Source organism: Tetrao urogallus, assembly GCF_951394365.1.
Source record: "Tetrao urogallus genome assembly, chromosome: 24".
Classification (NCBI taxonomy): Eukaryota; Metazoa; Chordata; class Aves; order Galliformes; family Phasianidae; genus Tetrao; species Tetrao urogallus.
The window spans coordinates 4,580,857-4,606,672 of NC_136837.1; the positions used below are offsets into that span (position 1 = coordinate 4,580,857).

Here is a 25,816-nt window from a genome sequence, read left to right on the forward strand (position 1 = left end):
GATAAACAAGTCTGACCAAACCTATGACGAGGAAGTGCTGGGGTCCAACCCAGAGCTTTCATCAGGCACAGTGTAGCAATCAGGGAGCAGAAAGGACATGGTAGGTGTGCTGACCAAACCATCTGCCTTTTCAAGCTGTGAAGAGTTGCATGTTCTTGTGTGACTCTTGTGTTGAGTGAAGGAGTGCAGAGGGTAAATAGAGACAGCATTTAATCCCACATGGGAATCTAATCTAATTGCTCTTTCAGAGCTTCAGTAATTCAATAGTTTCTGCCCGTATCTCTCTCATATGACAAGGAATCTGCTTGCACAGTTTGCTTGCAGGATGATGATGTGTTGCTTTACATGTTGACCACTTTATAAATACAGAGAAAGAAGCAGCTTCAGCAAAGGGTCACACAAGAGACAATAACTAGTTAATGCCAAATTTACACTTTGCCATTTCCTTCTAGAGTAAATAGTAGCTTATGGTCTGCACTGAGGCTTGTTGCTAATTTAGACAAGCTAATTTAGATCAGGATGTGCTTCTGCTTCATGCCTCAGTTCAGACATCCATCTCTGTAGCTTTCTTCTCAGCAACTGCTCTTACCATCCATCAGAACTCACCATGTGAGTGCCATGTGGTGTAATATTTGCTTGAAACATGAGAGGAGGTTTTGGAGGGAAGCCAGATGACATGGAAACGAGGAATGTGTCTGAAGGATGCTGTTAGATGTGTTTGTTTACCATTTAGGCCCTCTAGGCATTTTCCTACCTGGTTTGTGTTGTGCTGGTGGTTCAAAATTGTTGTTATGAGCTTTGGAAAGAGGCAGCAGAGCTGTGTTGCCTGGCAGGCCTTTCTCAGCTGGGATGTAGCAAGTGAGGAAGGAGAAGCTGCATCATAAAAGCAAGCAATATTGAGGTCTTTCATTTCCCTTCTGAGTTGCAAGTAATGAAATGTTTTTTCTTTGCAGGAGGACCTGTAGTCTATTTGTATTGACCACAAGCAGCCAAGCAAAGCACCATGACAACCCGTCCAGGAGGTGAGAGAACAGTCACAGCTGTGAAACCTGTGTGCACTGTACCTGAGAATAAGCCCAACTCGTTCCTGGTGTTATTTGCAATCAGGTGTTTACCTCACCATGGCGAGGAGAGACGCTGCTAATAGGCTTGTTGGGTTGTGCTGACCTTTGCAGCAGTGCTTTCCTTATGCCAGATTTTGAAATTGTATTGATGTAAAGCATTCTCTGTCCAAAGCTTTGCTAGGCAATGTTAGCTGACGTTGCCCCTGGATTGCCATCTTGATTGCAGATCTTCCCACTTTGGTCATAGCTTTGCAGTAGATCTGCACAAAGTCACAGGCAGAAATCCCCCGGCCTTCAGGCGTGTTCCCGGCCTGTAGCATAAGAATGGAGAGGTCTTGGCTCAGTAAAGGCTGAGCAGAAGCAGTTATTGTTCTACAAGGAGATTATGTGGATTGTGAGACCATTTCTAAGGCATAAACATGTTATCTTAATGGAATGTGGTTTTTTCCTTGTCTTTCTAGTGAAAAGTCTCCAGAAATCTTCCATCCGGGGAGTTCACATTACCCAGTTTGTGGATGAGATTCCAAAAGGATGCAGCACACCGGACTTTGAGCGGAAACCTGTCAGTCTAACGTTGCAGGAAGGTGAGATTCTTTAAAAGAAATAAATGAAAGAAACCCAAACCACCAGTGAAAGCTGTGGACCTGCAGCCTTGATTCCATGTCTCAACTCTGAGTCAGCAGACTGATCAGCTTCGAGCACCCTTCATTTCTTCTCCTGCCTTTGTGTCGATTCTCATTGTCCCCTGAAATGTTATGAAGGAGTGCAGTGGCCTCTAGTGGTGTATCCTTCCTTCTACCAGCAAGTTTCATGTATGAAGCAAGGCAGTGCTCTATCATCCAGTCTGAATTTTCTGTTGTTTCATCTAATACAGGCTGTGCATAGCTTGTATACAGAATACTAGGGCATTAAGGTCAGGCACTAAAACAGAGTTCACTGTTTGTGCAAATGCACTGTGAATATCTTTAATTATATCATCACTGCTTCATTTTGTTCAGTGTATCTGTTAACAGGTACTCCTAGCTGTTAGAATTTGACAGAAGTGTAATCAATTGGAACCAGCTTTGAATAATAGGTAGTTCTGGTACTGCAGTCTCAAAAGAAGTTTGAAAGAAATGCCCTTTGGTAAGAATCTGCTGGCTTCATGGCCAACAGAGCTTGCTGCACCGTACCTGCTTGGTTTTGGTGGTGACTCTTTAGAAGGGTGTGGAAAATATTGCAAGACTTTCTGGGAAGATGCTTTTACATTGTGGGTCATCTGAAGACCGAAGTTGTTACAAAGGAAAGATAGTAATCGTTTCCTCCATGAGTTACATCCACTGATCTCCATTACCATCCCAGTGGGACACTCCCACTTACCTACTCATGAGTCACATCTCTGAATTGTTGTATTGTATTCCTATGGCTTTGAAGCTCTTCAGGAAAAAAAAAAAGCATTTGCACTAAATAGTGGTGATGCTGTTGGGGATTTCAATGGTCAGATGAAGGATACTCAGGTTGTTAGAGGAGCAGAGGTGAAGGAGGGAGCTCACAGGTGAGCACCATCCTCTTTTCCCTTCCTCGCATCCTCAAATAACAGGGCCTGTTGTGTTTGGAGTGGAAGGGAGTGCCAGGCCAGCAGATTAGAAAGGTATTCAGAAAAGATTACATGTATAGAGCACATGAGGAAACACCCTGGCCTGCATGGGCCCTCCCATTTGTTCTTTACAGACAGTTAAGGTACAGCAGTGGTGGCTTACTCTGAAGAATGCTCTATTGATAACACAGGGAGCCTGTCATGAGGCTTCACGTTCAAAAACTAATGTCTTGCCTCTTTTGACAGGTAAAAATGCCATATTCAGAGCTGTGGTCAAGGGTGTCCCTGCCCCTGAGGTGAAATGGAAACGTGCAAAAGGAGAAATAAATGATCCTGCTAAATATCTGATGTTCTACAGTCCAGCTACAAGCGAACACATTCTGCAGGTAAAGATCAAATACTGCAGAGCACACACAGAACAAAGAGTGCCATGAAATGTATAAATGTGCAGAGGGTGCCGGGGGTGAGAGCATCAGCAATTAGAAGTGTGTGGGTGACCAAGTACTAGAAAAGCATGAAACTGAATTTCATCACTCCATCCACGTGACGATGATCAGGATGAAGTAGGAAGAGGATCTGAAGGTCGAGATAGATGCAGGTTCCAAAGGTTAGAGGCGATTTCATGATGTGGGTTTCCTCTCTTGAAACGTGTCGAGGGAGAAAATGGTCTAAGTGTTTCACAAAGAAAAGCTGATCAAGATGTCACCAGGTCTGAAACAGCACAAAAGTTGAGCAGAATTGTAGGAACAGAAGATCTGAAATTCCAGCAAGTAAAGTTTTGTTAGGATTTGTGTAACTGAACCACAGTGCATGACTGAGTTCTTACTGTGTTCTTCTTTTTAAGGTAAATAAAATCACTGCAGGTGACTCTGATTTGTACCGTTGCTTTGCTGTAAATGAATATGGGGAAGCTTCATGTTCTGCTGGCCTCAGGATCATACAAGGTAGGATTGACAGTTTCTGTAATGCAGGTATCCTGTGGTCCCAAACATTGGGCTTCGCTGTCCTCTGCAAGTGGGTGCCCAGAGCATTGTCCAAGCATCTGCAGTGTGGAGAGCTAATTTCTTCTCACTGAGAACTGGAGTTCTGGCAACTCCCCCCCCTTTGGTGCTCCATGACAACATGAGCTTTAAGAAAAGACAGAAGAAGCTGGATATTGTGATTGTTGCACTAGACCGTGCTCAGAAGCTCTGGATTTAGTGCTGAATTGACTTGATCCTTTATGATGCTGGGCAATTCAGGCAGTTTTTTGGGGGGATCCATCTCATTTCATTTCAAATGTCTCCACCTGACCTAGCCCACTGTTCCCCTTCATAGTCAGTGGAGAGAGATGTGTTCTTCATGGCTAAAATATAGCTGACTGTTCTGTACTGGAGCTGAAGGTGTGAACTACTTTGGAAGTGTCTGCTTCACCTACCTACCTATGAAATAAGCTTAGGAAGCAATTACCTGCATTGTGCCTGGTAATCCTTGCACCCTAGCTCTCTAAAGAAATATCAGTATTTCCCAACATTACTTAAAATGCAAGCTTTATAGGGTAGAGACCTAGACATCTAATGAGCACAGAAGCAATTGCAGTAGAAATACAGTGTTAAGGATGTATATTTCAAGGAATCAGCATCAAGTTGACAAGGAAATCCAAGCTAGAATTTATTTTCCTCTTGCATTAATGACAGATGTATTGGTTTTATAATTCATAGTCTTACTGATATATAGTCTGTTATCTTGTTTATCTGATGGATTGTTTTTCCTGTTTTTTCTCTTCTAACTACCAGTTGGCTTTAAGAGGAAAGCAAACTATGTTACTGGCCGTCCTGCTGAAGGTGAGTTAGATGAATATTTTTGGCATACTGAACGCTGCTCAGTCTGGCACATTACTACTTGTTCTCCTTGGTTAGTGTGAGGAGAAGAATCAACACGAAGTCAGACGCATGGTGAATGTAGAAAATGCCAAAGGCCTTTGAGGAAGGAACAGGAGAGCATTGCCAGCTCTCCCCCGCCTCCCAGTCTTTAACAGGGGGTAGAATGATTAATTCTTGAGACATTACAGCAGAAACAAAAGGAACGTGAAGAAATTGTCTCCATGCTGAATGGGGAAAAAAAACCCAGCAATATAGTTTAGGAGTTTCTCTGTCTTTTGTGGCCTCGAAACTTACCCCAAACTTGCAAAGAATGGAGTAGGAGAAAGGTGATAAATTTCTAGAGTTCTGTGCATACTGTCTGCTTGGTGCTTACCTTTGGGTAAGATGACATGTTAAAATAGGGCTTTGAGCTGTTGCAATTAATGATTCCTTTTCCTTTTTGTCCTCTGTAATAGATTTGAAAAAGAGTCTTCAGGACCTCAAGAAGACGCTGAAGAAGCGGTAAGCCTCCATGTAATGAAGACCATTTTCAAACTTCCCACATGTTTCTTGGTGTGATAGCTTCAAAGAGAAACAACTCTTTGTTTCTGAAGTTGCTCACCATATGGAGAGATGTGGGAGAACAACCTGCCACCCTCTGTGAGGCCAAAAGGCCCCAATAGGTCCCATTTTTTCTTTTCTGCGTGCACAGGGACGAATAAACTACAGAAATAACAGAGAAAGCTGAAAAGAGGACGAAGTGTAGAGGAATAAGACGCCTTGTTTTCTGTCCAAATTTCTTGATATATCTTTTTTTCTTCTTGGTTCTAAGGGCTCCACTACCAAAACAAAAAGTACTGGACAAAGATGCGGTCTTCCAACTGTTACTGCATGCAGATAAGAAAGATTATGAGAGAATCTGTATCAAGTATGGAATTTCTGACTTCCGTGGCATGCTGAGAGCGCTGCAGGATTTGAGGAAGGATACGGAGAATGAACAAGCAAAGGTAGGATAAACTCTGAAGCACTGAAAGCACCGAGTTCTAAACAAACTGCCAAGTCCTACAGTTACTGAGTAGCTTCTGAAAACGGACTGAGACCTTCCTAAATTGCTTTGAAGGTGAAAATTTTATTGTATGGCAAGGAATGATTTGCGGCGATGCTTTAAAGTCCTGTTTTTTACATGTGGACCGAAATGCTACTGACTTTTTTGAAGTTGACTTCATAAATTTCAGGAGATCCTGAGTTCAGGATGATCCACTGATTAAATTGCATATCCTCAGAGACAGTTGATTACACAATTTAGCTAATTTGAACACCAAACTGGGGATTTATATGCACATACAAACCATGTGGAAACCTGGGCAGGAAGAGGTTGTAGGTTGTATGAAGGGCATCACACGTTAAATACAATTTGCCCACAGGAGGCAACTCAGGAAACTTACAGGTGCTTCTTCCATACACATGCAGTTAGAGGTGGCTCTTTTCTGTGCAGATGGAAGGTAGATTTCACACTAGTTCAACAGCTTAAGGACTTCTGTCATGGTAACCTTTCTTTTTACTAAATTCTTGTTGTTAATTTTGGTTTGTTTTTGTTTTATTTTTCCAGTTAATTCACAGTATCAGGTACATGGAACACATTAAGGTCAACAAGGATGGAAGTGCTTCGTTTACTGTGGAGATGGACCTGAAAAGTGCTAGCAGCAACATTTATCTGCTTAAGGTAGGAGAGGAGAAATGAGTTGGCCAGTTCTTCTGGCGCTGTAGTTGTCTGCATGAAATACTTTATTGATTGGGCAGCATCTGGGAGCAAGAAAGTGTCTTAAAGAAGTCTGTCCATTGCAGAGTCCTTACCTGACTAGGTAAAAAGTGTTGGGTTGGCGGTCCAGATAGTTTTTAGTGGTGAATATCGCTTAGGATTTATTGATCCTAGTACAGCAGAAAGACTTCAGCCAGTTACTGACATCTTGTTGACTTCCAGAGCTCTTCAGGTAAGAGGAAATTCTAACTATGGCTTTCAGGATGCACAAATTCTGTGCTCTCATATTGGAAAGACAGATTAAATTCACTTGAGTGTTATACGCCATTCTAATTCAATTTTGTGAAAGGAGATATCCAGGAAGGAAGACATCCCACAGAGTCCTGTAGTCACTCTGCTGTGATGTTGCATGCTGTGATCGGCGCTCTGGATGTTTTTCTGGAAGATACATTTCAGTAGAATTGTCGTTAGTAGCTTTAGCACAGGGGAAAATGGGCTGAATTAAAGAAGAGGTCAGAGTAAGGGCTTCCAAATTGCAATCTGTGCAGTCACAGCAAGGGCAAGGGGCTCAGATGTGGCACGCATGGGAGAGTGGCAAACTTGCCTGTTTTTCTGTTTGTGGAGATACTAAATCTTCAAAGTTGCAGCAGCTGTGTGTTAGTTAAGCTTCAAAACCTTACATAAGCTCACAAAACACTTGGCCTAATGTGAGAGTCAGACACAGTTCTGTGCAGGTCTTATTGCACATTTAATTGCCTGTGTTTTGTATGAACAGTGAGCACTGCCCACTGCAAGTTGGAATGGAGTGTAGACTTTTCTCTTGTTTCTCGTTGGTATCAAGAAAGCATTCATAGCAAAAAAATTAGCCTGATTTTTTTCTTAAATGCCCTCTGCTAATTGTATGCTGCTTCTGAGAGTGCTTTGTTTCTCTTCCTAGGATGGTGAGAAGGTCCGTTATGGAACAGGGGATGAATACAGAAAGTATTACCTTAGACAGATTGGAAAGAGGTATCATTTTATTGTCAACGATGTGCATCCAGAAGATGCAGGCTTGTATCAAGTCAGAGTGGAGGATGTACCTATTTTCTCAACTGAGCTGGACGCTGAATGTAAGGTTTGAGTTGGATATGGGTAATGGGCAGCTGTAACAAGAATTTATTTTTCACATAGGGCCATATGCAGAGCTCAGCAGCCACAGCTGATAACAGCAGAAAAGTGGTTTTTGTGTTGCCACATAAGGGTTTGCTCCTTATGACACAGGTACAGAACAGGTGATCGTCGTGGATGGATGTTGCATTTGTATTCCACAGGACGAGGTTCGGGTTCTCAGCTCTGGATGGCAATGGACAAATTCATGAGTTTATGCTGCATTTTTGTCAGCTCAGAATAATGACTGCCAACCTTAATGGTGATGTCATGCTGCTGAAATAGATTAATGACAGCAAATTTACGGCACATCGCAGTGGTGGGTGGTATAAATGTTGATGCTAAGATTAACAAAAAGACCAAAACTTGCCTTTCTATCCTGTAGAACTGGGCACAGGAGCAGATCCCAGGTTTTTTTTGCTGCCTGATGCAGTGTTCACAGGCATAGCAACTTCCTTTCTTCTTTCAACAGCAACACATCTTTCTGGGAAGACAGAACTGGCTCCATTTCCTTTCTTTTTTTTCCATTCCAGCCATCCCTGTGAGATTTCAGAAGCCGCTCAGAGATCTGCATTGTCACGAGGACGAAGATGTTGTGTTTGATTGTGTCCTGCGCAGTCCCTGCTTTGATGCTGTGTGGTTGCATAAAGCCCATCCCCTCGAGGCAAGTGAGAAGCACCAGATCTCTGTGAGCCCTGATGGTCTGAACCACCAGCTTATCATCAAAAATGCTGTGACCGCTGACAGCGGCTTGTACACCCTCGACACTGGACTCTGCTCCTCCAGGGCTTGGCTTCTTGTAGAGCGTAAGTGACACTCCAAATCATGTTCCCTCAATGTCTTATTGGTTGCTGAGAAGGGAGATGAGGAGCCTCTAGTTTCTAAGTAGTGCTTGTAGAAACGGCAGTCCGATTGGACCTCCTTTCCTCTTGAGATGTGACAGCATTTTCCCTTGTTGTTTGTCCTGACGTGAGATCCTGCTTCAGAGTTGGGAACAGATGGACTCTCTGTGCATAGGATGTTCTGTAACTCATTCAGGGCTGGAGGGAGGAAGAAGGCATGAAGGAATGAATCCCAGATACTGCCTATGGTCCTATTAATTGGACTCATCCTGCTGGAGATGTGCCCTCTTTTTTCCATTCCTAAGAGTTGGTTTTTCCTTTTTGCTTTTATTTGTTTTGTTCTTTTGTAACAAGCAAGCTTTGCTAAAAGTAGTTGTTAGAAATATAAAACTGGCTTAGTATGACAAATAAAATTAGGGTTTGAACTGAATATAAGTTTATTTAAATGAAATAAATTGTATTTCTGTGACTTAGAATGAAGTAACTAATGCTGACATGTTTTCTGTGGTTGTTGATGCAGTCGGTGACATACTGATTGCCTGTTGCTTTTTTATCTTTCTTTTGCTCTAAATTATTTCTCCTCCAATCAAACACTACGTCTTCAATACAGGTGCCAGAGAGGCAAAGATACAGGATGAGGAACATGAAAAATCTGACCATCAGAAGGGAACGCCAGATAAAGACAGAGCTAAGAGGCTTAAACATGAAGAGTATGTTGGCGATGAAGATCACCCTATGGATGCTGGCATGAAAAGAGGTGGCTGGCACAGGAGTGACCACGGCGGCGGTCAAGGCTACTCCCCTGATGCTGATGGAGAATTTAAATTTTTAGGAAAAGAAGGGCTGCACAAAATCGGAGATGAAATCATGGGGCCTGGGCAGTTTTCTCAAGAAGAGGACACTGGATTAAAATTTGGAGAAGACAAAATTGGATTGAGGCATGTACACAGTCAGGGTTCTATGTCAGGCAGAGGAGATACTGATGATGGATTAGGAGGAGGAACTAAATCTCATTCTGTAGATGGTAGACATGATAGCACGTTAGGTGCAGCTGATGTTGACATGGGTGATGCAGAAGGTGCGAACTCGTGGCATGACAAGATTGCTAAACTAGGTGATGCTAGTTCTGGAGCTGCCTTTGGTGGTATGAAGAGTTTAGATGCCACTGATGGAAGTTCTGTGTCAGGTGGAATCAATCTTGGTTCAGCCAGAGCGGGAGGTGCGCATTCTGTCTATAGCAAGGATGGTCTGCCTGCTGCAGTTGATATGAATGCAGCCAGTATAAATAGAGAAGGAGAAATAGGGTCTCCCTACAGCAAAGGCAACCTGTTAGTTGATGCTGGTGGTCATGTAGGTCAGGCAGGAATGTCTGGCTTGCTGTATGGTGCAGGTGGTGTTCCAGCTGGAGATGGGGGCAGGCCTGGTGCAGGTGGCAGCTTTGTAGGAGAAATGGAGGTTTTATACGGTCCAGATGGTCTGCCAGTTGGGGCAGGTGTTGATGCTACTGCAGCTAAAAGGGGGGATCTGTATGGTAAGCATGGTCAGTCAAGTGAACCTTATGGAAAGGATGGTTTACCAGCAGGAATGGAAGCAGGGCTTGGTGGTGCTGGTTTGGAAGGTGCTGGCTCTATGTATGGAAAGGGTGGTGCTGGTGCAGCTGGTGCAGCTGGTGCAGCTGGTGCAGCTGGTGCAGCTGGTGCAGCTGGTGCAGGACAATTTGGGCCGTTATATGGAAAAGATGGACTCCCAGCTGGGGCTGTCATTGGTGGCACTGGTGCAGGGGGAGTTGGGTCTCCATTTGGGAAGGATGGTCTCCCAGCTGGGGCTGGTGTTGGTGCTGCAGGTTTAGCTGGTGTTGGTGCTGCAGGTTTAGCTGGTGCAGGGGCAGCTGGGTCTCCATATGGGAAGGATGGTCTCCCAGCTGGAGCTGGGGCTGGTGTTGGTGCTGCAGGTTTAGCTGGTGTTGGTGCTGCAGGTTTAGCTGGTGCAGGGGCAGCTGGGTCTCCATTTGGGAAGGATGGTCTCCCTGCTGGAGCTGGGGCTGGTGTTGGTGCTGCAGGTTTAGCTGGTGCAGGGGGAGTTGGGTTTCCATATGGGAAGGATGGTCTCCCAGCTGGGGCTGGTGTTGGTGTAGCAGGTTTAGCTGGTGCAGGGGCAGCTGGGTCTCCATATGGGAAGGATGGTCTCCCAGCTGGGGCTGGGGCTGGTGTTGGTGCTGCAGGTTTAGCTGGGGCTGGTGCTGCAGGTTTAGCTGGTGCAGGGGCAGCTGGGTCTCCATTTGGGAAAGATGGTCTCCCAGCTGGGGCTGGTGTTGGTGTTGCAGGTTTAGCTGGTGCAGGGGGAGTTGGGTTTCCGTATGGGAAGGATGGTTTCCCAGCTGGAGCTGGGGCTGGTGTTGATGGTGCAGGTTTAGCTGGTGTAGGGGCTGTTGGGTCTCCATATGGAACAGATGGTCTCCTGGCTGGGGCTGGTGTTGGTGTTGCAGGTTTAGCTGGAGCAGGGGCAGCTGGGTCTCCATATGGGAAGGATGGTCTCCCAGCTGGAGCTGGGGCTGGTGTTGGTGTTGCAGGTTTAGGTGGTGCAGGGGGAGTTGGGATTCCATTTGGGAAGGATGGTCTCCCAGCTGGAGCTGGGGCTGGTGTTGGTGCTGCAGGTTTAGCTGGTGCAGGGGCAGCTGGGTCTCCATATGGGAAGGATAGTCTCCCTGCTGGAGCTGGGGCTGGTGTTGGTGTTGCAGGTTTAGCTGGTGCAGGGGGAGTTGGGTTTCCATATGGGAAGGATGGTTTCCCAGCTGGTGCTGGGGCTGGTGTTGCAGGTTTAGCTGGTGCAGGGGGAGTTGGGATTCCATTTGGGAAGGATGGTCTCCCAGCTGGAGCTGGAGCTGGGGCTGGTGTTGGTGCAGGTTTAGCTGGTGTAGGGGCTGTTGGGTCTCCATATGGAACAGATGGTCTCCTGGCTGGGGCTGGTGTTGGTGTTGCAGGTTTAGCTGGAGCAGGGGCAGCTGGGTCTCCATATGGGAAGGATGGTCTCCCAGCTGGAGCTGGGGCTGGTGTTGCAGGTTTAGGTGGTGCAGGGGCAGCTGGGTCTCCATATGGGAAGGATGGTCTCCCAGCTGGGGCTGGTGTTGGTGCTGCAGGTTTAGCTGGTGCAGGGGCAGCTGGGTCTCCATATGGGAAGGATGGTCTCCCTGCTGGAGCTGGGGCTGGTGTTGGTGTTGCAGGTTTAGCTGGTGCAGGGGGAGTTGGGTTTCCATATGGGAAGGATGGTTTCCCAGCTGGAGCTGGGGCTGGTGTTGCAGGTTTAGCTGGTGCAGGTGGAGTTGGATCTCCTTTTGGGAAGGATGGTCTCCCAGCTGGAGCTGGGGCTGGTGTTGCAGGTTTAGCTGGTGCAGGGGCAGCTGGGTCTCCATATGGGAAGGATGGTCTCCCAGCTGGGGCTGGGGCTGGTGTTGGTGCTGCAGGTTTAGCTGGTGCAGGTGGAGTTGGGTCTCCATTTGGGAAGGATGGTCTCCCAGCTGGGGCTGGAGCTGGGGCTGGTGTTGCAGGTTTAGGTGGTGCAGGGGCAGCTGGGTCTCCATATGGGAAGGATGGTCTCCTGGCTGGGGCTGATGTTGGTGGTGCAGGTTTAGCTGGTGCAGGTGGAGTTGGATCTCCTTTTGGGAAGGATGGTCTCCCAGCTGGGGCTGGAGCTGGGGCTGGTGTTGCAGGTTTAGCTGGTGCAGGGGCAGCTGGGTCTCCATATGGGAAGGATGGTCTCCCAGCTGGGGCTGGGGCTGGGGCTGGTGTTGGTGCTGCAGGTTTAGCTGGTGCAGGTGGAGTTGGGTCTCCATTTGGGAAGGATGGTCTCCCAGCTGGAGCTGGGGCTGGTGTTGGTGTTGCAGGTTTAGGTGGTGCAGGGGCAGCTGGGTCTCCATATGGGAAGGATGGTCTCCCAGCTGGGGCTGGTGGTAGTATAGCTGGTGTAAGGGACGCTGGCTCTTCCTATGGAAAAGGTGGTCTCTCAGCAGCAGCTGGGTCAGGAGCCGCTCATTTTCCTTCAGGAGGCGAAGCAGTGATGGGATCTCACCATGGTCGGGATGCTATGCTGGGCAGAGCTCAAGGGTCTCTGGGTGGAGCAGGAGGAGCTGGCTTGTCCTCAGAAGGTGGGGGTGTTGGTGGCTCTGCCATACGAGGTGCTGGATCTGCACATGGGTCAGCTGGATCCAGGGCTGGGGAAAGCGGTGCTAGCAGATTGGGAGGCGATGGGAGCGAGTTGTACTCAGTCCATGGTAAAGAAGGTGTGGTTGGTGCTGTTGGAAAGGCTGGCGAATATGGGCTGGACTCACGTGCTGGCAAATCTCCATATGGTGAAGCTGGGAAGGGGACTGCCAGTGATTTGAGAGGATCAGAGCACAAAGGTTCATCCCACGACAGAGAATCACTTTCCGGTCAAGGTGATGCTAGGGCTGAGGCCAGGGATTTAGGACAGTCAGGCTCTCCTTACGACAGGGATTCCTCCTTTGGAGGTGCAGAGGGCAAATTCCACGATAAATTGTTTAGTGGGTGGAAGCCAGGTATTCCCAGTCAAAGTTCACAGGGTTCTGATCAGATGTCAGCCCTTCATGGTGGTCCTTCAGTAAGCCAGAGAAAACAGGGACCTAGCCTTGATATTAAAGCAGGTGATTTCTTGAAGAGTACAGAAAGTACAGAAAACAGAAGACGTCATCACCTGGATGATCTGAAAGGTATGTGTTTAATTCTGTGCCACTGATCTTTGCGTTTTGGTACAAACAAGAACAGGCTCTGGGTCCTCCATTTCGGGTGGTGCAGCCCTTTATATTTGTAGAGACTGGGAGACATGAGGCTAGAGAACACTCAGGAAAGAAGAATGTTGTGTATGCAGCCATTTGAATGTTAACAGTGGCTGCACTAGCAAGATGACAGCATCAAAACCTGTAAAAATGAGAAAACTTATGTGTATGGTGGAGGGGCTGCACATGCCTAGTGGAACTGCAAGAAGCACACGAGAAGTATATTGTACATCCAAGGACTGTATTGTATGCAGCCAACTAGAATGTCCTTCAGTGCAACTGGCCAACATCATCATTAAAAAAACCCACCACAACGTGTTATGACTGAGGTAGATGTATTTAAAGAAACCAAAACTGTCTTTTCTCCTCATTGCACTCTCTGTCAGTGCAAGACAGACTTAGCATCTTTTCAACATTTTCTTGTCTGAACTTTCAGCTCCACGCTCTCGTGTCAACAAGCAGTTAGCTGATGTCAGAGTCCTGAAAGGGGAACCAACTGAGCTGTCGTGTGCTGTCAATAGACACGACTTAACAGGAACCTGGTTTAAGGATGGGTTAAAGGTAAGTGTCCTCTAGCCTGTTTTCTTCACTTGGTAATGCCCTGCTCTCTGACTTTGCTTCTCATTGAGTATCATGTCAAGATGCCCATCCCTCTGCTCTGAGTATGGTCCTAGAAGGACTCTGCAGGAGACTGTTTAAATATTCTGGTTAGAAACTCACCAAGATTTTTTTTCACCTTCCTGCTTCAAGACATTTCCATCCTTGCCTCCTTAGGAAGCTTTGGATTTTCCTTTGTGTTTTCCATTTGAGGGTTGGAACCAGATGACCTTTATGGTTCCTTCCACCCTAAGCCAGTCTATGATTCTTTTACATAGGTGGCGATGAAATGAGGCCATGAAATGGAAAGAAAACTTTGTGCTGCAATCCTTTTTCTTTTCTTCGGTGTGTCAGAGAGATACACAAAAAATAAAGGAAAACCTTCAAATGATCTTCAGGCAGGCATAACACCAGAAGTATTCATTCAGATTAGTGCTTAGAATCAAGTGTAGGCATCATATTCTATATCCCAAAAGAACATTAAGCAACCCAGGTCAGACTGGGGGATCTGTGTGATACTGTCAAAAGTTCCAAGGTGCCATCCTGGAGCCTGGACCAAAGTTTTAGCATTAAGAATAGAAAAAGAGGCTTTGGTGACAGTAGTATTTTAGGGGCAGAGGTACAATTAACGCTTCTATTTATGGTAATGAACTTTGATTCAAGCCTTTGTGGTGGTGAATTAGTCAGCAGGTATGTAATCCCAGGATAATATTGAAATGAAACATGTGTGACATTCATAAATGTTTCCTTTTTATTTGAATTTAAGAATGAAAGTACTCTTTATCTTTATCTTGTAGTTAACAAGCATGGAAGGAGTCACTTTGGAGAAGGAAGGTCTAGTCCACAAACTCATTATTAGCAAAGTAGAAGACATTCATGCTGGGAAGTATAGGTTTGAAGCTGGAGATATAAAAACTGAAGCTTCAATTTTTGTTGAAGGTGAGTCTGTTCAAACGACCCGTGCTTTCAGTGCAGAATGCTGGCCTTGCAGTGCTTGAAATGGGGCAGGTTCACTCAGGACCCATTGTTGGCTATTGGGATTTAATTGTAATTAGTATCTGGGAGATGTAACAAGCTGGTACATAAAAATATAACTGTGGAGCCTTCGTGCAAAGCTTCTCACTACTGATTTAAAGACTTGGTGGGTGCACATATTGCTTTACTAAACCAGGCTCTTCATTCTTGTGCTGCTGATGAAAATTTGCTCCAGTGCGAAGGAGCAAATTGATGCCATAAATGCTATTTGAAAATTGTCCTGTAGCAAAGTGCACAGTGTGAAGCACTGAGTGTACAAATGAAGGTGAAGGTACATGCTTTTGCAGTGTCATGGACTGATTTGGATAAGCCCCCAGAGAACCAAATTAAACTATTTGGAATATATTTTGGAATGTATGTTTGGAATATAGAGCAGCAATGAACGGGGGAAAGTCCTTCCCTCCAAGGTTTGCCTTATCCTCTTTGATCTGCAGTTTCTAATGACCTTGCACTGTTGTTTTAGATCCTCCACAGGTGAATGAAATTCTCCTAAAAAACTTAATGAGCGTTCCTACTGTGGCCAAGGCAGGGGAGAAAGTTGTGATCAAGATCCCTTTTGAGGGCCGGCTTCCAGTCAGAGCAATGTGGCTAAAGGACAAAATAGAACTGGGAAATGACTCAAGGATTCGTGTTGATAAAACAGACACCTTCACCATGCTGTCCATCTCCAATGCAGAGAGAAAGGACTGTGGGGATTACAAAGTCAGGCTGAAGAATGACAGCGGAATCCTGGATATTGACCTAAAGGTTGAGGTAATAGGTAAGATCCCCATCACATCTACGATGGCTTCCATCATAAGGCTGAGGGAGCAGAACCAGTACTTCTGGTCACAGCCTTGCTTAAGACTACCAGCTATTCCAGGGTGAACAAGGCTGTGTTTCCAATAGATCAAGATGCAGGCAATGGTTGTTGACGTGCTACTTGCCCTTTAATACGACACGTGTCTGGTTTCATTTTGGACAGCCTCATTAATTGAGTTTTGAACGTTGGGAGACTGTGGAAGGTAGGGCTGTACACAGCAGGCAAATCTACAGACACAACATCAAGGTCAAATTCAATCCTGCCATAAATGTCTGTTCTCTTAGTGCAATGCTTATGAGAACAGTCAGCCCGTGGAGCAAGGGCCTGGCTTCCTCCCTTATCAAAATTAGAAGAGTGGACATTTGAAGAGACAGCTTAAGTGCCTGGATTTCAATCTGCGAGTAGGCATATGTACCATCAGAAACTGAGTCTCTGCTGGTGAGCGAGACTGTCTGCTCCAAGCCTGGGAATGCATCTGGATCAGGAACTGAGCTGCTTGTGTTTGTCTTTCAGACAAGCCACAGCGACCTGCAGGACCCCTGAAAATTGTAGAAAGCTCTGCCAATGATGTCACCATTCAGTGGAATCCCCCGAAAGATGATGGGGGCAAACCAGTACAAAACTATATTATTGAGAAACAGCAGGTGGGCAAGAGCGACTGGGTGACTCTGGGAGAAACCCCCAGGAGCTGCACCACGTTCACTACCAGCAAAGTGGAACAGGACATGAGTTACTACTTCAGAGTGAGAGCTGTGAATGCAGAGGGAAGCAGCGATGCACTGGAATCAAATGAGGTGGTGACAATCAGTAAAGGTGAGGAATAACTTGTTGTGATGGTGTCCCAAAACCCTATGGGAAATTCATTATCAGAGTTTCACGTCAAGAAAACTGCTTGCGTTTTGGATGTTGCTACACATTTAAACCTGAGTCATGGTTGTGAAGTGTTCACACAAATCTGGGCTTGGCAGTCATAGGCTGGGCTGCATAAAAAAGAGTGTGGTCAGTAGGTCAAGGGCAGCTCTGGGGCTCCCAGTGCTGGAGAGATGTGGATTTCTTAGAGTGGGTCCAGAGGAGGCCATGAAAGTGATCAGAGTGGTCTCAGTCAGATTTTCAAAATACACCCATATAAATACATTGGAGAAACCTGGAAGAAATGATCCTGCAGGTGTATTTCCATATCTTTCACTAGAAGCATTCTAATAATAAACCATTGATGTCTTTCTTAGCTACACCTGGTGCCCCAGATCCTCCCGAGATCGTCGGTGTCAGCAAAGACACCATCACAATATCCTGGAAAGCACCTCGGAAAACTGGGAGCTCCCGAATTTCGGGGTACATCGTTCAGAAACGCAAGATGGGTAGCATGACCTGGATGCCAGTCAACAGTGTGCCCATAGCAGGTGGGTGGCTCACTCAAACCCTGGAACGAGTTTGAAAGGCTTGAAAAAAGGCTGAGAGCTCATCTGTGTTGAGATCAGAAGGTAACATGTGCTATTATATCCATCAGGTGCAGGCTAGGCTCTTCTCTGATATAGAAGAGTTTAGGATTATCCTATAAGGAAAAGCAACGTTGTCCTGTCTGTAGCTTAATAGCTCTCAAAGAATATTTTCTTTGGAATAGAATACAATGAATGCGCCTCAGAAGTGTGCATGCTCCAGGATAGGAGAAGACAAGGGAACTTGGGACTGCATTTGTACTTTACTCCTGAGGATTCAGTCTACTGTTCTGCATGGATTAAAAGTACAACATTGTCTCACTGTTTTCTGCTTGGGGAACTGCTCACTCAAGCCAACGTTCTCATTTTCTGTCTGCAGACAAGAAGCTGAAAGTAACTGATCTCAAGAAGGGTCTGCAATATGAATTTTGTGTGGCAGCTGTCAATGCTTCTGGTATGGGAGATATCAGTGCACCATCACAAGCTGCCTTTGCTCGGGACTCCACAAGTAAGTGAACTGCCACCATCCTTCTGTCTTGGGAGTACCTGAATGGAGACTGGGATGTTATTGAGGAGGCAGTGTTTTCAGTGCTATGTAGAAGTATGTGAAGATAACAAATGGGGAATGTTTCATGGCTGAGCGTGAGCTGTCTGCATGAGAGAGGAATGGAAGGATTTCCTGTGTGATGTTGAAGTCAGGATATGGTGGATGCCCTGTGCAGAGTGGAGATCCAATGCACTGCAAGAACGTTGGGGATCTCAGGAAGTGACTGAAAAGAGGGTACACGTATACCAGAAAAATAGATTAAATGAAATTTCCCTTTCCAGAACGTCCAGGTAAAGTGAGGGACCTTAAAATGACCATCAGTGACAGCAGCAGTGTCACCTTGACCTGGAACGTACCTGAAGCAGAAGAGGGAAGTGGTGCGAAAGGCTACGACGTGGAGATGCGGTCTGCCAACAGCCTCAGCTGGACCAAATGCAACATTTTTCCTATAGAAACGACCACTTACAAAATTAAAGGCCTGCAAGCCAAGGAGACGTACTTCCTACGTGTGAGAGCCATCAATGACTGTGGCCCAGGAGAAGCCACAGAGCTTGAAGCTTTCACTGAAGTTGTTCGTCCCGTTGGTAAGTCTCCACATCAGCTTTTATTCCTCTTCAAGATCCCTCAAAGCACAAAGAATTTTTGAGAGCATCAAGAAGTGCTCTTAGTCCAGCTCCCCATAAGTGTCCATTGCAATTTCTTTTTGCATTCGTGTCATTTTACACAGAGGATCATCCGTGTGAGGGGGTGAAGCATGCCATAGTTTTTTCCATGGCTGAGACATCAGATGTATGCAAACACTGTAGTGAACGTAGCTGAACATCCTTTCCTCTCGTTTAATTAGAGTGCTAGGTAAAAAAACAATAAAACATGAAAGGTGCAGTGTTTAGCAAAGAACTCTGCTAGTGAATCAAGGAACTTTTTTTCTGCTGTACTGCTGTCTTTATCAACGGCCAGCAGACAAGCTGTTGGAAAGGCTAGCACATGCACCTGAGTTGTCAGCTGATGATTATGTCATAACATAAAACTGTTTACAGTAATCACTGTCTTTTCCAGTTTTTCCCAGGTTCATAATAGACAAAACAGTGAAAAATTTCCTGCTTATAAAAGCAGGAAACGCCATTCGAGTGAATATTCCTTTTGAGGTAAGTTTTCAGATTGAAATCCTTTTTTTTTTCCATGTGTACAAGACACTGGGCAAATCCTTTAATCTGCCTGTGCTGCGTATGCTTTCTGCATGAGGAAAACAGGAAAAAATAATTCAGCTGTCACTCTTGACATTCGTGGTTTATGAGATTCATAGTCATTCAGTAACCCCAGCAAATAAAGTGCTTGGAATGCTCTCCATCCAACCATCTCAGAGTTACCACCATCTGGAACTGATCTCCAGCTCCCTCAGAAAGCCTTTGGGGGTAGCACTTCTAGCAACGTTCTCTTGACTGCGTTTGTCTTCCTGCACAGCAGGGCATAAGTTGTCACTTACAGAAATCCAGTGTGCTGTGACATAAGGTTGGAACAAGACAGGTGAAGTCTGGGATATCAGGAGGAGTGTGGAAGGTAAAGTGTGCGTACTGCTGATCTGCTCCAACTCAGCTGCTCTTTTGGAATGTAGAGCCCAAAGATGGAGAAATAGAAATAAGCGCTTCAAGGACATTTTTCTTTCTTTCAGAAACAAGCAAATGTTTTTTAAAGTAGAAAACATTAACTACTGATGTCTGTTGGTTTTGATCTAGCAAACCTTGTTTGACAGCTGTACCTGTACTGAGAAACTCTTGAGCAGCTCTGTATCCAGGGCTCTTAGAGCCAATCTCTGATATTCCAATGCAACCCTTAGCTGTGTCACGTAGGTGTGCATTTTAATGAGGCAACAGAACTGTCATTTGGAGGCGAAGCACCTGTGCTGTAACCAGTTATTCTTCACAGGCACCTCCAGATTCTGTGTTGACCTGGTTAAAGGATGGAGCTTCTCTTCCAAGCCGTGCTAAAATAAGCACCCAGGATGGTACCTCCCAGCTGCTGATTAGAGCAGCTGAGTTCACTGACAGTGGCATCTATACTGTTGAGCTCAAGAGTGGGACAGGGAAAAGAGAAACATTCAGCTTCCAAGTTCAAGTTACGGGTAACTATCACCTGCATTTCTGTGTTTGTGTGCATAACAGACTTACAGGTGAATATGTGGTAGGCAGTAGACTGAGTTCAGCTCTCTTACCTTTATCCACAAGAAGGGAAGGAGCCCCAGCAGTTCGGTCTAATGCAGCAGAAGCTCAGTTAGTAACAAACAAGCTTGTGCATCTGGAGAAGGAATCGAATTTTGTCCCATCTGATGACCAGGGTGTCTCCCAAAAGCTCAATCATGAAATACGTGATGGACTTGAAGCTTTTAGGGTGCTGTGCTGCTTTCCCTGCATCTTCTATATTGCTTGTTTTCATCTGACAGATATCCCACAACCACCTGGACCTATTGAACTGAGAGAGAATGTGCCAAATATAGTGACAGTAACCTGGGAGCCATCAACATCTGAGAAATGGGAAAGCAATCTCTACTACACAGTCATGAAACGCGAATCACGGAAGGGCGTGTGGCACGTGGTGGGTGACCTGATCTACACCAACAAGTTCACGTACACCAGTGTGATCCCAGGCAGGGATTACTACTTCAGGGTAGTGGCAAAAAATTACTTGGGATCCAGTCGTCCATCCGACACTGTGCAGCCTTGGAGAATTCGAAAACAAAAGGGTAAAATGCTTTTACAGATAGCCATCTGTGTGATGTTGTTGTTGTGCTGTGTTCCTTGTTTCTACCACATTGGAATAGGTCCCTCCTCCTGTAAGCATTTAGTTGCCCAAAATGAGAGTGCATAGAGAACACCCTAAGAAATTCCATTTTGGTAGGGAAGGATTATCATTTCTCCATGGTTGTTGTTGCAGGCCTTTGTTTCCTGCCATGTCAGGTAATTTGTGATACTAATTCCCAGCAACATCTAGGGCTTGAATTTTGCAGAAACTAATGCTTGTGGCTGCAAGTTACACCCTGGCCAGTTTGAGAAGGAACAGCAATTACAATCCACAGGCGTGCTGCATCTCAGACGAGGAGGTGCAGAATGCCAGACGTTAATTGCCGTGCTTTTGAGCCAATCCTTTGCTCTGACTTCCATCCCCATGAAGCAGCGCCTGAGTGATTGTGTGCAATGTTGTACGAGGCTTTTTTCCTTCTTCCACCAGCTGACGTTCAAGTCAGACCACAGAAGTACAAGGGAGTAAATCAGAACCAGCCGCCAAGATTCCTTGTCCCCCTGAAGCCTCACGTGGTGATCACTGGCACCGAGTGCCGCATGAGCTGTGCGGTTGGAGGCCATCCACCCCCCAAAATCACGTGGTACAAAGATGGCAGAGACCTCTCCAACAATCCTTCCTACTTTGGCACAAACAACTTTGGTGTCTGCTCCCTGGTGATCTTTGGTGCTTCCAAGGCTGATGAAGGTGACTACATGGTTGAAGCCACCAATGATTTGGGCCGTGCTTTCAGCAAAGCCTCCCTCACTATTAAAGGTAACGGTCTTTAAGCATCCCTTTCTTTCATTGTGTGGTGTCAAGGTAAACGTTATTGTGTTAGGACGCCTTAAAAATAGTAGCCATACAGGTGTATGTATTGATAGGAGCAGTATCCTGAGATGCAGAATGTGTCTGGAATGCTTTATGGAACTTTTAATTAACCTACAGAGTGGTCAAAGTGAAACAGAAATGGAAAGGCAAATGTGGAGAAAGAAAAATACTTGATTTCCTCATGAGTGCAGCAGTTTGGATTGACATTGAGCAAATCTTTTAGGAATAAATATCCAGACTTCATTTAATAAGGTAATATCTAGGTTAGATTTCTCTACAGTGAAGGAGATGCAGGACAGAAGACTTGGGTGGTAGGAAGGTGAAACAGAGAGAGAGAAGCTGGGGTTGGTTGACCAAAGGCAATGAGAAGGGAAGAGTGACTCTAAGTTGGCCAGAGTCAACGAGGGTTCTGATGTGGGTGCAGAATGAGCGCCATTGGCCGAGGGACACGTGGGGAATGGACTTATGGACACATTTCATGGGCAGTTCACTCAGTTCATCATGAAATATCCTTCAGTTTGAGACATGTTTCTGTATGTAGGTCAGGATGCTTTGGTGAGATTGTATGAATGGAGAAATGGGCCAAATAAATCCTTTCTCAGATGCTGGTCCTTTTGACCCTCCAACATTTGAGGAGTATACCTGTCAGCCCGTTCCCCTGCTGAGTTACTTCTCTTCCTCTTACTTTCAGACTCCTGCCTGTGACAGGACCTTCCTGAAACCTCCTCTGCACTCCAGTGTGAACAAGGTTTTCTCTGAGCACTGGCCCTGCACAAAGGCTACGTGTCTGTTTTCAGATGTGCAATATAGTCTGAGTGCTTTTTCAGATCCAGTAGTTGCATTTTGAACAGGATGCTGCATCGTAGTCAAAACGGTGGGGAAAAGCTTTGGGAATTGTGTGATCCTGATTTTCTTCTACGACCTTTAAAATACAAATGAGAAGCTTCCGAAACTCAGAAGATGAGAGGGAAAAACAGTTGGCCAAAATGAGACTTTGCATGGAGAAGACATGCAAAGGTGTGAGACCGTTCTGCCTCACCTCTCACTGCTTGGGCTGCTGGCTTTATCTGTGTAAGAGCAATTCTCAGACAGGGCAACATGAGGCTGTGCTACTGGCAGTGAAAGTGGGTGGACAAGAATGAATGGAAATCTAGACCCAGTTGTATCTGCGTGAGCAGATCAGCTACAAAAAAGGATGTGGCAGTGCTGAGCTGCCACGTTCATGTCACCTTTGAAACGTAGCTGTCCCTGCCCCGTGGCATCCCTAGAGTATTATTGCTTAATGCTAAAAGAGGTTAAAAATCTTTCATGTTTGACCAGAAGTACGAAGTACAACCAAAGGTCCTCTGCTATGGCTGGAGGATTCCATCACTGAATGGAGAATGAGACTGGAAAGCCAAAACGTGCTGGTGACCACACAGTGCCTTGGAGCTTTGGCACCACAACAGTTTCCGTGACAGCATCTCAGAGAATAGGAGAGTCTTAAAGCCACTGGGTCCTCAGACAGCCAGTGCAACATTTATATGGGGCTGAAATGTTTTTTGGTTATATTTTGTACAATGTTGTACAGACGTAGGAACAGCAGATCGTTACATTAAACAGTTGTTCAGTGAAATTACAGTGTTTCAGTGTAAAATGTGTTTGTTTTTGGGAAAGAGGCCCAGCCACATCTCAATGCTAATCCAGCTCCATTAGAACAGCATTTTCACATTCAATGCCTGTATATTTCTTGCAAAGCTGAGTGATAAACACCAGCGAGGTCTCACTAGCTTTGGATTTACTGGCGCTGATGAGATCCTGTAGGGCTGAGCAGTGAATGTGTGGCATTACATTTGCTATTCTTGGCTGGCACCTGCAGCAGTCACGCAGTTGCTGGCATAGCAGAGAGGAATCGTGTTGCTCAGGCAGCGCTGCTAAAACCCTCCTGCATTCCTTGTGCTGCTCATTCGCCGTTGGCTTCACACGAGGATCTCATGCTGTGGTCCCTGTGGGCTGGCAAACCACTCCTGGCACCTTGATGGGGCTGAACGCGTGCTGCTGTTTGGTGACATCTAGAGAAATTACTACAGCCCGTTCTGCAGCCCTTCTGCTTCGCTCTTTGCAGTAGGTCTGTGACTTTGGGAGATGGTAGCTGCGGAGCTGAGCAAAATCTGGCCACTCCTCGTGCTGGGAAAAGCTTGTTACAATCTGTCCTCCAGGTTCCTCAGAGCTTGGTGTTGCCTGGGGCAGAGTGGGGCTGCTGGGGTGGCACTGCTTTATGTGACAGAAGATCCTGTTAGGGCAGAAAGCAAGTCCTGGGGTAGGACTGGAGCCACAGCTGCCATCTTCTGTACCTCGTGCCCTGGGGGTGGGCAGGGAGCAGCAGCTGTTGGAGTGGCCTCTGTCTGTGCTCCTCTGCACAGCTGGTCCCATCCCTCCATCTCCAGGGAGAGGAGCTGTAGGACTGCAGAGCCCTCCAGGGCTGCCCTGCAGAGAGGGATTTCCAACCCTGAGGGTGTTTGCAATTCCATCTTCAGAAGCACGGGACGCTTCAAGCCCTGCTACCCACCATAAGGATAAGAGCTGCCACTGGCACGTCTTAGCAGTTGTTGAAAGGCTGAACACCTCCTTCCTGGATGATGAAGATGGCACCAAGTTGGAACTTATCTGCCTGAGGGTAGGAGGGTCCTACAGGGGCATCTGGATGTGCTGAGGCCAATGGGATGAACTCCAACAAAACCCAGCACTGGGTCCTGTGCTTCGGTGACAACAACCCCATGCATTGCTGTGGGCTGGCAGCCCAAGGGGTCACAGTTAGCAGAGCCAAAAGGCCAGCACTGAAATGGAAGAACCAAAGTGACCAGAAGGTCAGCAGCCTGCTATGGCTGACACCTACCTTCCCTGAGCCTCACTGGTGCTGCTGGCTCCTCCTCACCCTCAGCAGGCACAGCCTTCTCCAGCAGATGCACATTTACATGACAGACCCAGAGGCACTGACCTGGGAAGTCAGTGTCAGTTTACCCTGCAACTGACATTTCCTCCTGTTTGCTTGCTCCCATGCAAGCAAAGCTGCTCTGTAGCCCAAACCTTAGGTCTGAGCGATGCCAGCCCTTCCAGGTGCCCCACATGGTGGTTTCAGGAGCTGCTGGCTTGTGCAGATCTTCCTTTTCAGTGCTGGCAGCTCAGCATTTCTCCCCACCTTGTCTGTGCCTGCAGTCCCGTGGTGAGGACAGGCATTGCCCACTGCTTTTCTCTGCCCACTGCTGCTTTTCTCAACCATTCACAACCCTGCAAGAAAAAAAAAACAAAACAGCATTCCCTGCTCTCTTTCCTCTCACCTTCCAAATCTCTGGCAGCAGCAGCCAGCAGGGCCCTCCGTCCCTGATACAGGCCAGCAGTGGGCTGTGCTTGTTCTGCTTCCTCGGGCTGCTGCCTGCCATGCTGTGCCTGCAGCCAGTCCTCAGCCCTGCTGTGGCACATCCTGGCCTCGTTCTCTCCCATTGCATGGTGAGCAGATGAAAGCCAAGCGGGAAGCATAATTTATAGGTAGCTTGAAACTGAGTTTTGGCAGGGCAAAACATGCCAGAAGATGAAGCAATTCCTGGGGAGCCGCGCTCATACTGGTTATCAAATGATGCTTGAAAGGCTCAGTAATGCAAGAGGAGAATTGAGTTGCTCAATTCCAGCAGAGGATAAACTCTATGACGGACACGTGTTTGGGAGCAGGAGCTGATAGCTTGCTTTTGAAAACTCGTCTGGCAAGGCAAATCACAGCTTAATGTCTGGGTCCCGAGGTTGGTGGAGCTGCAGAGCACCTGTGCACACGCACATGCCTCGGCAGGGCTGCTCCACCTCCTCCCGCCCTGCTGGGAGGCTGCCCTGGCCGCCTTAAAGACAACCAAACACGAGCAAGCTTTGCACCGGTGACCCCGAGATCCCGTGGGCTGCCTGCAGCTGCTGCAGCATCCTCAAGGCTGCGCAGTCCGTGGGTGTGCAGCATGGACTGGGAGCCTGCTTTGCCTCTTGTGTGCTGGTGTTGGACTCTGGGTGCCTGGAGCATCCCTGCCTGTGCTCCTTTTGGCCATGAAGCACCGCAGTCCTGGCTCTGTGCTGCCGTAGGGCTGCAGGGCAGCAGAGGAGCTCAGGCAGCGAGCTTCAGCTGCCTGCAGGGGGAAACTGCCAGGAGGTGAGGCGTCCAGTAGAGCTGTCCAGAAAAACTGCATTAAAGCCCATAAAGGTTCTGATTTTGTTTCATTTTATCCTGACTGACATCAGAGGTTACAAATTCTTCAGGGCTGCTGCTAGTTAATAACACCTGGAACATCCTTTCTGCTTTTCTACATCAAACATTTGTATAAAACATCAGACTGTTTTTGTTACAAGAGGAAGATGAGGCACTTTGATCTACAGAGGGAAGGTAAGGGGTTTTGTTTTTTTTCCAGCCATTCCTAAGCAGCAGAGCAGTCCTTAATGATTTAATTTTAATAAAATTAGCTGTGTATTTCAACCTCAGCAGTTACCGGGTCTTTAAAGAAAAGAGAAACTGCTTTTTGGTGTTACAGAAGTGGTGAACCCAGCTTGCAGCCTTGGCATGCTCACACTGCAGATCTCCGTCCTTCAGTTTTGCAGGAAGGGTGAAGAAATGTTATAAAGCCCAGCAGCAGCCACATCCAGCTGCCATCCTGCCCGTTCTCCAGATGACGTGGCTGATTTTGTAGCTAAAGCCACCATGTGTGGCAGCTTGGCTGCACAGTGTTCATCTCAGGCCATTCTATGCCTCCATGACTTCTCCAAGGCCCT

At 46.6% G+C, this 25,816-nt stretch overlaps 1 protein-coding gene across 1 annotated transcript; it reads left to right on the forward strand.

The window, feature by feature from the left end:
* Positions 1-1,003: 1,003 nt before the first annotated feature.
* IGFN1 (immunoglobulin like and fibronectin type III domain containing 1) lies at positions 1,004-20,997 on the forward strand (the record flags this gene model as incomplete). The annotated part of the gene is made up of 23 exons (XM_079546413.1): positions 1,004-1,022; positions 1,526-1,648; positions 2,887-3,026; positions 3,485-3,584; positions 4,416-4,463; positions 4,958-5,003; positions 5,314-5,488; positions 6,091-6,204; positions 7,178-7,349; positions 7,920-8,192; positions 8,839-9,906; positions 10,009-12,951; positions 13,454-13,578; positions 14,412-14,553; positions 15,113-15,409; positions 15,965-16,264; positions 16,678-16,851; positions 17,267-17,395; positions 17,716-18,018; positions 18,491-18,579; positions 19,358-19,553; positions 19,872-20,171; positions 20,657-20,997. The coding sequence occupies 23 exons, from the start codon at positions 1,004-1,006 to the stop codon at positions 20,995-20,997; spliced, it is 7,617 nt and encodes a 2,538-aa protein (XP_079402539.1).
* Between the last annotated feature and the right edge of the window lie 4,819 nt (positions 20,998-25,816).